Consider the following 16,818-nt stretch of genomic DNA (forward strand, 5'->3'; position numbering starts at 1 on the left):
GCAAATCTATTATTGCTGGAGGGCAGTCTATTGCTGCTGGCTGTGGGGAAGCTATTTTACTACTTTTCTTGCTATCATTAACACATTCTATACAAATTGCTTAGCACCACAAAAATATACTTGGTTCTGTATTCTCTAAAAGGGGTGCAACTAGGAGTAGGGTAGGGGGTGGAACCAAGGGACGGTGCTCAGTGGTGGGTAGGGGGCAGAGACAAAAAGCGACTCAAAAGGGGGGGGGTTCCTGCACCTATTCTCAGAGAAAAAAAGCCCTGATTACAAGGAACACACCTTGAATAACTTTCATTGGATACCAGATACATCAGGAAACTGTACATGTGTTCCGTCAGAATCAGTGACCAGTCAGATTAGATAACGTAAGTGATGTTCTGTCAGCTGCGCATTTGTTCCGCTGCTACCAGGTTTGCTGATTTGACAGAACACCTGCAGACAGAGGAAGGCAACGGACATCTTATTACACCCTGCTACATCTTGAATTTCACAGTAATTTTAGCAATAAAGTGAGCGTATATAAATAAATATAGTATATTGACATCTGTGATGCTGTTTGGATGTTTAATTTTGAAAGGCTAATGCCCTGTACACATGACCGGTTTTGCCATCGGAATAAACTCTGAAGGTTTTTAGGACATAGTTGCGACGGAATTCCGCTCAAGCTGTCTTGCATACACACGGTCACACCAAATTCCGACCGTCCAGAACGCGGTGACGTACAGCACATACGACGGGACTAGAAAACGAAAGTTCAATACCCAGTAGCCAATAGCTTCTGTCTCGTACTTGCTTCAGAGCATGCATCGTTTTTGGTGCGTCATAACAGCATGCAGACAAGCGTTTTTTCCGATAGTAATTTGTTCTCTATCTAAGTCCATCTGAATTTTCGTCAGAAAAAGTCCGATGGGGCATACACACAGTTGGAATATACGATGAAAGCTTCCATTGGACTCTTTCTGGTGGAAATTCCGCTCGTGTGTACGCGGCATAAAGGTTTAGTGCTGAGCAGTGCGGGGTGTACCAACATGGCCTCCACCACCTTCCTACTGCTGGCGTCCAGCTTCTTTCAAAATGTAACATGAAAACAGCATCACAGATGTCAACATAATATATTTATTTATATACGCTCACTTTATTGCTAAAATTACTGTTAAATTCAAGACGTTGCTGTGTTTTAGTGAGATGTCCACTGACGCTTCTTCTGACTGCAGGTGTTCTGTCAGATTAGCAAACCTGGTAGCGGTGGAAGGCATACAAGCTGACGGAACGTCACCTCCGTTACCTAATCTGACGGGTCACCGATTCTGACAGAGCACAGGCCTAAAAAGATACATAATAAAAACTATTTATTCGACTGGTTGATCAATGGAACATAGTCTGTCAACCGAACTTTGCTGTATAACAAGACCCGTTGCTGTAGCAAGTAATGTCACCATGCCATCTCCACTTATCAAAGCATCACTTGTAAAACTTGGGGTGGATATCAAGGACCCTGCTAGCCGATAGACATGTGCACACTGAAATATTTTGTTTCGGAATTTCGTTTTCGTCTGAAAAATAAATTTATTTAGTTACTCCCGAAATTCATTTTTATTTATTTCATTTTTCGTTAAAAGTTGCATTCATCCAAAAATACAAATTAATTAGGGTCGAATCTGTCATTGAAGGCTTATGGTGTCTGTCGAATGTTCAAAGAAGATTCAACGGAGCAGCTAAACTGTGTGTACATTTCCGGTCGAATTTTCCGCCTACAAGCTAGCTGTAGTAGAATTCTAATGTTGTATGACTAGTAATAATTATATTTATTAATCATTTTACTAGTCAACCAACATTAGAATTTTTCTATAGCCTATGGGCGGATGCCTTTGACTAGAAATGTACGATTGCAGTGTCGTACAGTTTAGCTGCTCCGTCAAATCTTCTTAGAACTTTCGACAGACACCATAAGCCAAAGATTCGACGTTTGTATGTTTTTCGTTGCTTTGTCGAATCTTCGTTGTTCATGTTGAATGGTCTACTCTACCCCAACAGTCAGCCAACTTTCACATTCGTTTCTCAATCTCCAAGTGCAATGGTGGGCGCGGCATCCGACTTTGTGTCAGATATTGATATGGCATTATAATATAGAATCTATAATAATAAATCCCCCCCCACAACACGGGCAGCCTCTGAGGCTATCACAACACTAGCAGCACTAGTATCACTATCAAATTTACATCACTAACACAATAGCAGCAGATTATTATGAAAAAGTTAAGTTGAACTGTAGCTTGCTTCACTATTGTTCTGCTGCTGTGCTTATGCTTAATTGCTAAATAATTCAGGTTCTCTGACAAACAGACCAGCTAAGATTGACTGTCTTCTGAAATGATTCTGTGTGTGTCTCTCTCTGCTAGCAAATTGTAAGTGAAAGTAAGTTGGCTGTACGTGTGTACTCAGTTCTAGCTATTTTACTGCCCCTCCTCTTTGGTTACAATCGGCCAATAACATTTATCATCATCATTATTTTTATTTTTCTTCCCCCACCCAATTCCAGCAGTGATCTTTTCTCTCTATGTCGAATCTTTTCTCTCTATGTAGAATAATCTTGGACTAATAGAGTTAAGGTTAGGCACATTCAATCACAGGTTCGATGGACACAGATTGTTATTGTCAGCGTCATGTCGAATTTCCCATCTATATCGAACTGTTGTCGCAACGAAAACGAAAATAAAGCATTTGTTTATATCAGAACTTTCGGTTTTCATACTCTGCACTTTCGTTATCGTTTGTTAAAACGATAACGAAAATACCTGAAATTCGGACGAAAATGCATTGGGACAAAAACGAATGCACATGTCTACTAGCCGATGATAAAGGGGTACAGTAGCCCAAGTGATTAATATAAGCACACTTACCCTAGTACAGAAAAGTAGGGGACTGATATTTTTTTTTGGACTCCTTCTGGCCTATTACAATAATAAATACAAATTATAAGTGAAACGCCTCTAAGGGAATAACTCTCCCCACAACTCATGTGAATGTTACAGATTAGGGTATCACAATAGCTATCACCTAAGCTAATAATGCAGAGCCTGCATCTGCCTCAAAATCTCTTGACACACATTGCTGTCAATAATTATTCTGTTTTTTCCTGTCTTCTAATTACAGCGGTGACTGACACTTGATTCTCTATAGATTCTGCCACAGCTGAGGTCTTCTAATTTCCCAAGCTGTGTTTTATTACACAGAACACTTATCCACAGCAGAATCTCCTTTGTAAACTTTATACTTGTTATTTTTTTCATGTGTGTGAAGATTTTTGCAGGACAGAAAAAGCCAATTATATATTACCCGCTACAGTATATATATATTTTTTTACAGGTTGACAAGTTATTTCTGGTTATCATAACAGCCTCAATTTGTCAAACAGTGAAGCACAATATTTGTTAGTAGACAATAATGAACATCCAGGAGTGCAGTAGTACCAAACAAAACATTCCACAGCACATAGCATAAAGAATGGTGAAAAGGTGTACAATAGACCAGGATGCAAGATGTATGCAAACAGCGTTACATTAGCAATATGCGGTTCCATATATCAGAGCTAGGGATGAGCCGAACACCCCCCTGTTCGGTTCGTACCAGAACATGCGAACAGGAAAAAAGTTCGTTCGAACACGCGAACACCGTTAAAGTCTATGGGACACGAACATGAATAAACAAAAGTGCTAATTTTAAAGGCTTATATGCAAGTTATTGTCATAAAAAGTGTTTGGGGACCTGGGTCCTGCCCCAGGGGACATGGATCAATGCAAAAAAAAGTTTTAAAAACGGCCGTTTTTTCAGGAGCAGTGATTTTAATAATGCTTAAAGTCAAACAATAAAAGTGTAATATCCCTTTAAATTTCGTACCTGGGGGGTGTCTATAGTATGCCTGTAAAGGGGCGCATGTTTCCTGTGTTTAGAACAGTCTGACAGCAAAATGACATTTTGAAGGAAAAAACTCATTTAAAACTACCCGCGGCTATTGCATTGCCGACAATACACATAGAAGTTCATTGATAAAAACGGCATGGGAATTCCCCAAAGGGGAACCCCGAACCAAAATTAAAAAAAAAAAAATGACGTGGGAGTCCTCCTAAATTCCATACCAGGCCCTTCAGGTCTGGTATGGATATTAAGGGGAACCTCGGCCAAAATTAAAAAAAAAAAATGACGTGGGGTTCCCCCTAAATTCCATACCAGACCCTTCAGGTCTGGTATGGATTTTAAGGGGAACCCCGCGCCAAAAAAAAAAAAAAAAACGGCGTGGGGTCCCCCCAAAAATCCATACCAGACCCTTATCCGAGCACGCAACCTGGCAGGCCGCAGGAAAAGAGGGGGGGACGAGAGTGCGGCCCCCCCTCCCTCCTGAACCGTACCAGGCCACATGCCCTCAACATTGGGAGGGTGCTTTGGGGTAGCCCCCCAAAACACCTTGTCCCCATGTTGATGAGGACAAGGGCCTCATCCCCACAACCCTGGCCGGTGGTTGTGGGGGTCTGCGGGCGGGGGGCTTATCGGAATCTGGAAGCCCCCTTAAACAAGGTGACCCCCAGATCTCGGCCCCCCCCCTGTGTGAAATGGTAAGGGGGTACATAAGTACCCCTACCATTTCACGAAAAAAGTGTCAAAAATGTTAAAAATGACAAGAGACAGTTTTTGACAATTCCTTTATTTAAATGCTTCTTCTTTCTTCTATCTTCCTGCATCTTCTGGTTCTTCTGGCTCTTCTGGTTCTTCCTCCGGCGTTCTCGTCCAGCATCTCCTCCACGGCGTCTTCTATCTTCTTCTCCTCGGGCCGCTCCGCACCCATGGCATGGGGGGGAGGCTCCCGCTCTTCTCTTCTTCTTTTCTTCTCTTCTTCTCTTCTTCATTTTCTTCTCCGGGCCGCTCCGCAATCCATGCTGGCATGGAGGGAGGCTCCCGCTGTGTGACGGCGCTCCTCGTCTGACAGTTCTTAAATAAGGGGGGGGCGGGGCCACCCGGTGACCCCGCCCCACTCTGACGCACGGTGACTTGACGGGACTTCCCTGTGACGTCACGGGGAATGCCACAGGGAAGTCCCGTCATGTCCCGTGCGTCAGAGGGGGGCGGGGTCACCGAGTGGCCCCGCCCCTGTTATTTAAAGAACTGTCAGACGAGGAGCGCCGTCACACAGCGGGAGCCTCCCTCCATGCCAGCATGGATTGCGGAGCGGCCCGGAGAAGAAAATGAAGATTAGAAGAGAAGAAAAGAAGAAGAGAAGAAGATGAAGAAGATGAAGAGAAGAGCGGGAGCCTCCCCCCATGCCATGGGTGCGGAGCGGCCCGAGGAGAAGAAGATAGAAGACGCCGCGGAGGAGATGCTGGACGAGAACGCCGGAGGAAGAACCAGAAGAGCCAGAAGAACCAGAAGAACCAGAAGATGAAGGAAGATAGAAGAAAGAAGAAGCATTTAAATAAAGGAATTGTCAAAAACTGTCTCTTGTCATTTTTAACATTTTTGACACTTTTTTCGTGAAATGGTAGGGGTACTTATGTACCCCCTTACCATTTCACACAGGGGGGGGGCCGGGATCTGGGGGTCACCTTGTTAAAGGGGGCTTCCAGATTCCGATAAGCCCCCCGCCCGCAGACCCCCACAACCACCGGCCAGGGTTGTGGGGATGAGGCCCTTGTCCTCATCAACATGGGGACAAGGTGTTTTGGGGGGCTACCCCAAAGCACCCTCCCAATGTTGAGGGCATGTGGCCTGGTACGGTTCAGGAGGGAGGGGGGGCCGCACTCTCGTCCCCCCTCTTTTCCTGCGGCCTGCCAGGTTGCGTGCTCGGATAAGGGTCTGGTATGGATGTTTGGGGGGACCCCACGCCGTTTTTTTTTTTTTTTTGGCACGGGGTTCCCCTTAAAATCCATACCAGACCTGAAGGGTCTGGTATGGAATTTAGGGGGAACCCCACGTCATTTTTTTTTTTAAATTTTGGCCGGGGTTCCCCTTAATATCCATATCAGACCTGAAGGGCCTGGTATAGAATTTAGGGGGACTCCCACGTCATTTTTTTTTAAATTTTGGTTCGGGGTTCCCCTTTGGGGAATTCCCATGCCGTTTTTATCAATGAACTTCTAAGTGTATTGTCGGCAATGCAATAGCCGCGGGTAGTTTTAAATGAGTTTTTTCCTTCAAAATGTCATTTTGCTGTCAGACTGTTCTAAACACAGGAAACATGCGCCCCTTTACAGGCATACTATAGACACCCCCCAGGTACGAAATTTAAAGGGATATTACACTTTTATTGATTGACTTTAAGCATTATTAAAATCACTGCTCCTGAAAAAACGGCCGTTTTTAAAACTTTTTTTTGCATTGATCCATGTCCCCTGGGGCAGGACCCAGGTCCCCAAACACTTTTTATGACAATAACGTGCATATTAGCCTTTAAAATTAGCACTTTTGATTTCTCCCATAGACTTTTAAAGGGTGTTCCGCGGCATTCGAATTTGCCGCGAACACCCCAAATTGTTCGCTGTTCGGCGAACTTGCGAACAGCCAATGTTCGAGTCGAACATGAGTTCGACTCGAACTCGAAGCTCATCCCTAATCAGAGCGATTAATAGTAACTCCAATACTGTGAGATATCAGGACAGGAGTAAGATGGTCCACATAGCTCTCCACAGCTCTCCATAAAGGGAGGGGAGAAAGGAGGGGGAGAAGGCATCTCAGGAGAGAAGGAAGGTTATAAAGAAGGGGTCTTCAACTTTACATTTAGCTTGTATTTAATAATTTTACTTTTACAATAAAGACTATTTTACATAGTTTTGACTGTGAACCCAGATTTTTTATCAAAGTAAAAGTAAGCAGCCACAACAGATTTAAAAGCTATAGGAAAGCTCTCAACTTCACATAAATTGGCCAGTGGCAAAACACTTTGAAAAGTATCATAGTACCACACTGCATTTTCCTAAAAATGTAATAAAATTTCAAAATAGAGTGCACAAAAACACCTCAAAACCACAACTCCACATTCCCCGAACCCCCCTCTCATCCCTGTATTCTCAATCGTTCCATATAGATTTCAGGTATGTGTTTGAAGAAGAATCTGACTGGTGCCAGGGCAGTATGCAAACAGGCAGCAAATAGAAAGAGACAATGCAGGTTTTTATCTTGCACAAAAATTAAATTACATAATTTAAAAGACAATAGCAATACATATTGCTCAGTAGCTGGACAGTATGTAAGCAGCTTGGTTAGACCGCAATATAAGAAGGAGAAATGAGGCAGGTTTTATCTTAAAATAAACATTAGAGTTTATTATCTGAGAGACAATAGACAAAAATATTTTTAAATGTGGGAGCACTGGACTAGGCATCAAACTCAGAGGGTGCAAAACTGTATTTTCCCTGCAGCAAACAGAAATTTGACAGCCAAGGCCCAGCTTTAGAAACATTGCGTGTCACTGGAGCACATAAGCAGGCCAGGTGAGGTGGCATGAGTTCGTAATGGTGGAAGGTATCATTTTTATGTTTGGGGGGGGGGGGGTGTTGTTTTGAATGACAATTTAAAGCTTAATCTGTAGAATCAGCAGCAGGGGTATTGCAGTCATTGGTAATCCAATAATGACTTGTTTTAATTCATGTGAGCTGGTCTACGTTGTTAGGGAAAATGCGAATTCTGCACTTTCGCAGTTAGAAATGGCGGCGAGGCAGGACAATGTAATCATCATAGGTGACTTTAATTATCCAGATACTGACTTACTGACTGGGCAGATGGAACTGCTCACTTTTCTAAAGCTCAGCACTTCTTTAATGTCTTGAGGGACAATTTTATGTGTCAGTTGGATGTCCCAACTAGAAACAAGGCCCTGCTAGACCTACTAATCACAAACACCCCAGAGCTGATAGCAGATGTGGTAGTAAGGGATAACTTAAGAAACAGCGATCACAGGGCAATTGCATTTGCTGTAAAGCAAAGCAAAATCAGACACAAGGGTAGGATAAGTACATTAAATTTCCAGAGAGCAAATTTTACCAAACTACACTCCATACTTGATGACATTAAGTGGGAAGATATTCTAGAAACAAAATACAAGGAGGAAAAGTGGGAGTGCTTTAAGAACATTTTAGGCAATGACATTAGCCAGTGAATTCTGGACAACAAATATAAAATAACTAAAGCTAAACCTGCGTGGCTAAATCCAAGTGTATAAAAAGGCACATTAAAAGCAAAAAACTGTCCTTAAAAAAATATAACGCCGAGGGGACACCGTCAACATGATGGCTTGCACCCAAGAGTCCTCAAATAACTTATTCCAAATCTTTAAGTAAAGCTTACTGACTGGAATGTTACTAGCGGACTGGAATAAACAAGACTGAGCAACTCTACAGGAAGACTTCGATAAAATAGAGGGGTGGGCAAACACATGGCAAATGAGGTTCACACAGCTTAGGCTCAACATGCAATGCCAAGCTGCAGCAAGCAAGGCCAGTATAATATTAGCATGCATTAAAAATGGGCATTTACTCGAGATAAAACTATAGTTCTACCACTTTACAAAACTCTGGTTCGGCCACACCTTGAGTATGCCATCCAGTTCTGTTCTCCAGTCCTTAGAAGGGATGTGTTGGAACTGGAGAGAGTCTAGGGAAGAGCAACACAACTAACAAGAGGGGAAAGGAGGAAGAAATCCCTTATGCTGCACATCCACGGAGTCCTGTAGTGATGGTGATGAGAGTGGAAACCTCAGCCTGGGCTCCCGGCAGGCCACACCCCCAACATGTTTCACTCTGCCCCCCAAAGCTTAGTCATAGGTATCATGGGGGCGGAGCGCAACGCGTTGGGGGTGTGGCACTTTCGGGAGCCCAAGCTGAAGTTGCCACTCTCACCACCATCACTACAGGACTCCGTGGATGTGCGGTATTCGGGATTTCTTCCTTCTTTCCCCTTAGAGAGCACAGGAGATGGGATGAGCTCCATCCCTTGCCTGCACCCACGCAACGAATGCGGATTGAGCCTGAGTGGCACACTAAATCTATTGTGGGTCACAAAACTGGAAAAATCTCAGTTATGAGGACTGTCTACAATCATTAAACTTATTCTCCCTGGAGAAGAGACACTTAGGCCCCTTTCACACGTGCTTTCAGTTTGTTTCATCAGTTTAATCACGTTTTTTCAGAAAAAACAGATCAGTTTACATCAGTTTTTACATCCACTTGAGTCAAATGTTTGGTTTACATTAGAGCTGCACGATTCTGGATAAAATGAGAATCACAATTTTTTTGCTTAGAATAAAGATCACAATTCTCTCACCGTAACATCATCTTTCACATTATACAAAAAAATTGGGCTAACTTTACTGTTTAGTTTTTTTAATTCATGGAAGTGTATTTTTACCCCAAAAACTGTGTTTGAAAGACCGTCGCGCAAATACAGCGTGACAAAAAATATTGCAACAACCGCCATTTTATTCTCTAGGGTCTCTGCTAAAAATATATATATAATGTTTGGGGGTTCTAAGTAATTTTCTAGCAAAAAATACAGATTTTAAATTGTGAGCAACAAATGTCAGAAAAAGGTTTAGTCTTTAAGTGGTTAAACTGACCTCATTTACAGACCGAAGTTCATCCTTTCTAAAGGGGACAAATAGTCCCCTATGTGATAGCAGGTACGTGACAGGTCCTGCTATCACATGACAGGTCCTCTTTTGGGGGGGGGGGGCAGTGTGTGCAAGGAGAGGTGAAGAGCAGCATACACAGTGAGGGGGCAGTCTGTACAGACAGGCTCCCTCACTTGCCGACACTGACTGTCACTGTTCGCTTTTAAATGTATTTGCCGGCTCTCTCTTTTCTATACTTAATAGCACCAAGAAGGAGCTGTCATTCGGTCCCGTCACTAAACTAAAGAATGGGGCGGGGTCACCCAGTGACATCACCCGATGACCCCGCCATCCTTCTCGGCGCTATATTAAGTATAGAAAAAAAAAAAAGAGCCAGAAATTATTATTTATTTAAAAACTGCACCTGCCCCTCTCCTTGCATACACTTTTTTCTGCTCAACTCCCCTCTATGTTATCTTATGTATCCATGCACACATGGATGTTTTTAGCAGTTTAGTAGTAGGAGAATTTAGAGGATGTATTCTGAATGCCCTATATTCGCATTCAGGAAAGGGAATTTGGACCACAAAATACACTGAACGCTGTTAAACGTGCATAAATGCGAATAAACGCTCATAGACGATAGACGCGTTTAGCACTTCAGTCTTTATTTCAATGGCCAAAATAAATTTAAATTCTGGCCAATGAAATAAGCTCCCAATCTCTAAACTCGCCTACACTGGTTAGAAATAATGCAGCTTATGTGAGTTTCTAACGCTGATTTTCTCCTGCCAGGGTTAAAAGCGTTTACAAGAAACCAGCGTCCATGAGGCCTTAAGAGGGGATATGATAGCGATATATAAACATATATTAATGGTGATTGCAGCATCAGGAAGAAAACTATTCAGTTTCAGGTCACTCAGGAAAACATGTGGCCCCTCAATGAAGTTGGACGAGAAGTGGTTTAACCTTAAAGCGGGGGTCCACCTATCTATCTTTTTTTTTTTTTTGAGTTCATTCACAAACTTTCTTCTCAGCATTACATACTCACATATTGTGTGTAATATGTCCGCCTGTGTCAGATTTCGTCGGAAAGAATAACTTATATTATTCACTGCAGGCGGTTTCCATCTTCATTGTGGGCATTTGAAGCCCACAAGCATTTATTTCCTGGATGTGGTGAATGCTGTGCTCCCAGCATTCACTGCTCGTTCCCGCACATGCTCAGTGGCATCCTGGGAAGCCTGAGACTAGCTCCCAGGAGTCTGGGAGAGGCTAGAAACACGCCTACTCCCATGGGAGGAGAACCAGGAAGTGCAAAGGAGAATAGAAAAATAAAAGGTAATTACGGCGATTTAAATTTTTTTAAACGGCATGTCAGCATCTAGGCAAGGAAGAGAATACATACAGATATTGTTCAAAATTTTGGGTGGAACTCCGCTTTAAACTGCTTAAGGGGATTTTTACTGTTAGAGCGGTAAGGATGTGGAACTCCTTTCCACAATAAGTGGGTTCAGCGGGTAATGTCGCTAATTTAAAAAAACTATTTGATAGCCATCTTATTGAACACAATATACAGGGATATGGGAAGTGGTACAGACATAACATATACACACACAACAACACAGGTTGAACTGGGTGGACTGGTATCTTTATTCAAGCTTACCAACTATATAACTATATAACTCCCTCTGTGCTGAAAGCTTTGGCTGCAGAGCAAGCTGCAGTGCATCCTGTAGGTGTGCAACACAGCCAATCTGAGACCGAAAAGGCTGACATGCCCTGTCTCTACATGTAGAACCTCTGCCTTTCATTTTAGGCCTGCCTGGCTATTTTAATAAAAGACATTGCCTACATTTAATAGCAATTATAGCAACAATAGGTTTAAATATGTGGTAATTTAGTGCGCACACAACTTTGCAAACAAAGAGCAGCTTTGCCTGTATCAACAAGTGTAGTTGCAAACCCCAAACTAAAAAAAAGGCTGAAACACTAAGCTTTCACCCAATTATTTTAACTTGTTTAACCAAGCATAAAATAGAAAAAAATATGGGTATCTGAACTGTGAACATGGGGGGGTGAGGGTATATGTAGCCCACCACACTGCCACCCACAGTAAGTTAGTGAAATATAGTATAGTATCATACCTCCCAACTTTTTGACATGAGAACAAGAGACACCTATTAGAAAAAGTATGTAGGCATAGGACACACCCCCTGCCACACCCCCTTAAAGGAGAATTTTAAAAAAATAGTTAAACCCACAAGTGCTTTTTTTTAACCACTACTATTCCTTTATATTGGCTTTTGAAATTTACAAATGCAGCTATTTAGAAATTGGATGAAAGGTTTAGCACTAGGAAACACTTTTTGAAAGATAAATAGTGCATTTTATATACAACTATATAAACCAGACCAAAATGAGGGACAAATAAGGAGGAAAGATGGACAGAGGGACTTTGTTCCAAATCAGGGACAGTCCCTTGAAATCAGAGACAGTTGGGAGCTATGCAGTATAGCACTTCATGGTAACTAACTCTTCCAACACAGACTATAAGCTCACCCTAAATTACTCCAGCACACAAACAGATGGTTGCTGGGAACCCACCTTTTTATAGTGAGTGGGCTGGCACATAACACAGCACCCCCTTTTTGGTCATTCAAGTCAGCTGATCTAGGTTCAAATGCCAGGTTACAAGGAATTTGGTCTAGTAAATTTACACATTAATTAGTCAGAACTGCAAATTTTGAAGACACTGGATCTAACGCAAACCTGTGGTAGTAGCAAACCCAAGCCTCATCCCTATGGCCAACATTTTAAAATAATTTCTAGAGACAAATTTCAGTGAATTCTAAGCCAAAACCCAATGCTGTGCCAGAGATGCACTTTGTTTCTGCACGAGCTACGTTTAAAAATCTGTTTTTACATTTCATGTGTTGCACTTCAATAAAGGAACATCCAAACAGTCACCAAAGAAAAGGATAGGATGAGATTTTACCCTGTAGGAAAAGATGCATGTTATGGTGCAGCTTGTCAGGATTGAAAAAAAGGGCACAACATTTCCCAGGACATCTCTTAAATATTATTCAGCAGCAGGCATTTACGATATGCAGCAGCTATAACTACAGTCCAACATATATCAAGTAGTGGCTTATGGGATGTTGAACAAACTAAACAGTTGATTTATGCCCAAATTACATTTCATTGCAAAAATGAAGGCATTGTTCTGGTATAATAGAATCATTATCATAATTTAAAACAATGTTGCTGAAATTATATAAAATTAGATACACACTGAATGCCATCAGTCCATCGAAAAACCCAGTGAATAATCTAACAATTCTCACCCTCCTAAAGTCTCCCCCTCCCTTGGCTGAGACCTCTTTGTTGTGAATGGTAATTATGCATAAATTTATCACAGCACAGAATAGCTTCCTTTACATCATGTCTACCTTGGAAACAGACGCAGCATGATGGATTTAGAAAAAAAAAAATATTTTAACACAACCGTAAAAAGTATGTTAATGCCATGACAGACAAAATGAACAATACAATATATGTTTACAAAGCCCTGCTTATAATCTCACAGGTTACTTTCTAGTACAGTCCTCTTTTCTATGGCAGGTGGGGACGGGGGGGGGGGGGGGGGGGTCTCTTAACTGCATTCTCCATTATGGAGCAATGCCAAAAAGACAAACGCAATGAAAAAAATAGGTTTGACAGGACTAATGGACAGAAAAGATGAAAATCTAACAGGAAGAAGGGAGGGTGAGATGAGCTAGAGGTGGACAGAATGAGAGGATGAGGATGGGAGATCCTATCATGGATCAAAGGAAGGATTTCCAGGATACACATTAGGATAAACAAACAAGTAAAGGTGTCAGTGAGTTGACTCACCAAACATCTGGATATGTCCTTTTGTGATGGGATTGAAGCTGCCGCAGGCCAGCAGAATGACATGGGTTTTGGTGGTCTCAGCCATGCTGGTGGGATCGGAGGAAAAGGCAGAATAAGGGTGGATGAGGAATAGGGGTAGACTGTGGGTGGGGGCAGATTGCGAGTTTAGATAAAGATTTTCTCTAAGTGGGTGGGTATCCTTTGCCACTGCAGAGAAAAGAGATGAGACTGGCTGCTGAACAGTCAGAGGAGAGAATGCTAGAGGCAGCACGTCATAGCTCTGGCTCCCTCCCCCATCATCCCTCTGCTCTCCCTATACAGCCTCCCCCTTTAACTACTACACAACCACACATCCACCTGCTCTCTACCCACTGGATCTAAACAAACAGAGCCACATCATTATTAAAGAGATGTCAGCCAGCAAGATCTGCACTCAATGACAAAATATACCTGAAAAGAAATTGTAAAACTGGTATTGTCGTGATGCTGTTGATCTATATATTAAGCAATTAACATCTTAATTTAAAAGGCAATATATACAGTATTGATGATGTCCATAGTGCAGTAATCCATAGTAATCAATCAGATTTACTAAATCTTCTAAGCTACATATGTGTCTTTCTTACTTTTTGCCTTTCCGTTGGCTCTATTTTTGGTAATTATTGCATGACTATTTAAAAAATAAAATGTCATTTACATTTACTACAATCCACAGTTTGACATTTAATCTGATTTCCCTTTCATCAAAAGAATGAGGAAGCAAAATATAGACCTAGCCATTTTTAATTTTGGAGACATAAAATGAACCGCTCATTGTGAGCTAATTTGTAACACACTGGGGTAGATTTACTAAAGCTGGTACACTCAGACTCTGGTGCAGCTGTGCATGGTAGCCAATCAGCTTCTAACTTTGGCTTGTTCAATTAAGCTTTGGCAATAAAACCTGGAAGCTGACTGGTTTCTATGCAAAAGTGAGCCTGATTTTGCACTCTCCAGCTTTAGTAAATAAACCCCACTGGGTATTATTTACAAAAGGCAACTCCACTTTGCACTACAAGTGCAAACCACAAGTGCAAAGTGCATTTGAAATTGCACTGAAAGTGCAGTCGCTGTAGATCCGAGGGGGACATACGAGGAAAATAAAAAACAACAGTTTAGCTTACACATGATTGGATAATAAAATCAGCAGGGCTTCCCCTCATTTTAGATCTACCTCTCAGATTCACAGCGACTGCACCTACAAGTGCACTTTCAGTGCAATTTCAAATGCACTTTTCACTTGTGGTGCAAAGTGGATTTTCCTTTCGTAAATGACACCCACCTTTTCCACAGTGTTGAAAATATGGCATCTGTCAGAAAAAGGGTTAATCTTAAATGACTAAAGGTTTCAAGTCGTAGTGGTGGGACAGAAAAATAAATTGACTGTCCAGCATAGACCACTGTATCTGGTGATTGACTCACTCCAGTTTTATTGATGGACAAGCTATTTTTGCATCCTTCCCTCTTGGTGTTCACCCCTACTAAGTGCAAGATGACTGACACTAAAAGTGCTTATCAGGTCACTGCAACTTTGAAAGATTCTAGGAATTACTGTAATGATTAAGAAAGGAATGGGCCATGTATTGGTTTCCTAGAGGATTAAGACAATTGCTTTTGATGGTCTAAAGTATCATTTCTCAACTTTTGTTCCCCAAGAGAAACCCTTAAAATAATTTCCAGATCTCAGGGGACCCTTACTCAAAACAGTTTATTGGGGACTCAATGGTAAAAATCTCCCCTACATTGGTGGTCAATAGAAAGAATGTACCCATTAAAGCGGTGGTCAGAATGTCACCCACACACAGGAGACATTTGTCGATATAAAAAATACCGCCCATGTGTATGGCACTCTGTCAGACGGTATGCTGGAAAACCAGCAGCCGCCTGACTCCCTATCAGAGCTCTCATCCAATGGCAAAGAGCGCTGATTGGAGTGTACTGGCGAGTGGGGGGGGGGGGCGCGTCCCCCTCTCAGAACACAACAGATCAGCGGGGGAAATCACAGTACTAAACTTGCATGGCTAGTACAGTGTCTCTGGCTGGAGCTGACAGTTGGGTTGCAGGAAAAAAAACGAATAGTGTGTACCCGGCTTTAAAGACAGACAGCTACTGTAGAGAGATAATTGGTGTCATGCTACTGGCTTTGCCAAGTGGCATTGGTCCTGGAACTAGGCAGGCACCATCAAAAGGGGGGGGGGATAGAACCGTCCACAGTTCAAGGAACCCAAGTTGAGAATAGCTAGGCTAAAGTGCTCATTATTAGGAAGAGGAATTTCACAACTTACAGGGAATTCTCTGGACAGTGGGGATTGTTTAGTTGTTTTTTTAAAAGGAGAAAAGGTAATGTGACTGTCAGTGCAGTCCCATACATGCATGTCACACATTCTACTCATGGTGAAATCATCAATGAATCTCAGCGAGTTATCTACCTATACATGTCCTGTCTTATCCATAGGTTTAAGGATAAGTCCAAGTTCATTGATAAATGCACCACAAAAGTCCCTTTCAACCGTCTTGTATAGATAACATAATACATAAAGAAATCTCAGCTAAAGAAGGGACTCTATACCTACCATGAAAACCTTCCATGTTTTAAAGCCTCCAGAAATTTTGACACCTCAGCAGCATTGCCCAGGAGTGCCCCACAATAGAAGACAACTGCTCCATTTCCATAGGCATTTTCCTACATAAATATTTAGGAAGTAAAGGTTTCAACTGTCTTGTGTTTTAACCAAATATGCTTTCTTAGGCTAGTTTTCCCAGGACTTTCAATTGCTATTTTTATTATTTTTTAAGTGTTCTCACCGTCTTGTTCAAATTAGCACTTTTACCTAAAGTAGCTGTACCATTGCGTCAAAGTGACAAAGTTTGTAAAGTTGCTCACCAGCTAAGTAATGACTCTGTTGTCATTTCCAATCACCAAAGTCTAAGTGACAAACTCTTGAGAATTTGTTATACAACTGATTACGGGTATATACACAATCTTTGAAAGGCGAACCGCTGTCCTGTTTTTTTAAGAAAAGACCCAGTGTAACTGAGATCGGCAACTCAAATTATTCCATTGATTTTCATTTACAAGGCAAAAAAAAAAATGGTAATCCTGTTTATGACACACTAGTCAGTGCATTTATATATGATTGTATTACTAATGAATTGTACGTCATACACTATGTAGATAATCAGCTTCCTTGATGCATTCAGCAATAAACTTTGCAACTAAAGCATGTTAGTCAAATATGTCTAGTCATGACAGTCTAACTAGCATGTCAGTAGTATACAAT

At 41.8% G+C, this 16,818-nt stretch overlaps 1 protein-coding gene across 1 annotated transcript in view; it reads right to left on the bottom strand.

The window, feature by feature from the left end:
• NMNAT2 (nicotinamide nucleotide adenylyltransferase 2) overlaps positions 1-13,809 on the bottom strand; it is a 116,487-nt gene extending 102,678 nt beyond the window's left edge. Inside the window, exon 1 of the mRNA XM_073593365.1 lies at positions 13,499-13,809. Coding sequence (XP_073449466.1) covers positions 13,499-13,583 — 85 coding nt within the window. The 5' untranslated portion in view covers positions 13,584-13,809. The remainder of the gene's footprint in view (positions 1-13,498) is intronic.
• Positions 13,810-16,818: the final 3,009 nt, after the last annotated feature.

This window comes from Aquarana catesbeiana, linkage group LG07, assembly GCF_042186555.1.
Source record: "Aquarana catesbeiana isolate 2022-GZ linkage group LG07, ASM4218655v1, whole genome shotgun sequence".
Taxonomy (NCBI): Eukaryota; Metazoa; Chordata; class Amphibia; order Anura; family Ranidae; genus Aquarana; species Aquarana catesbeiana.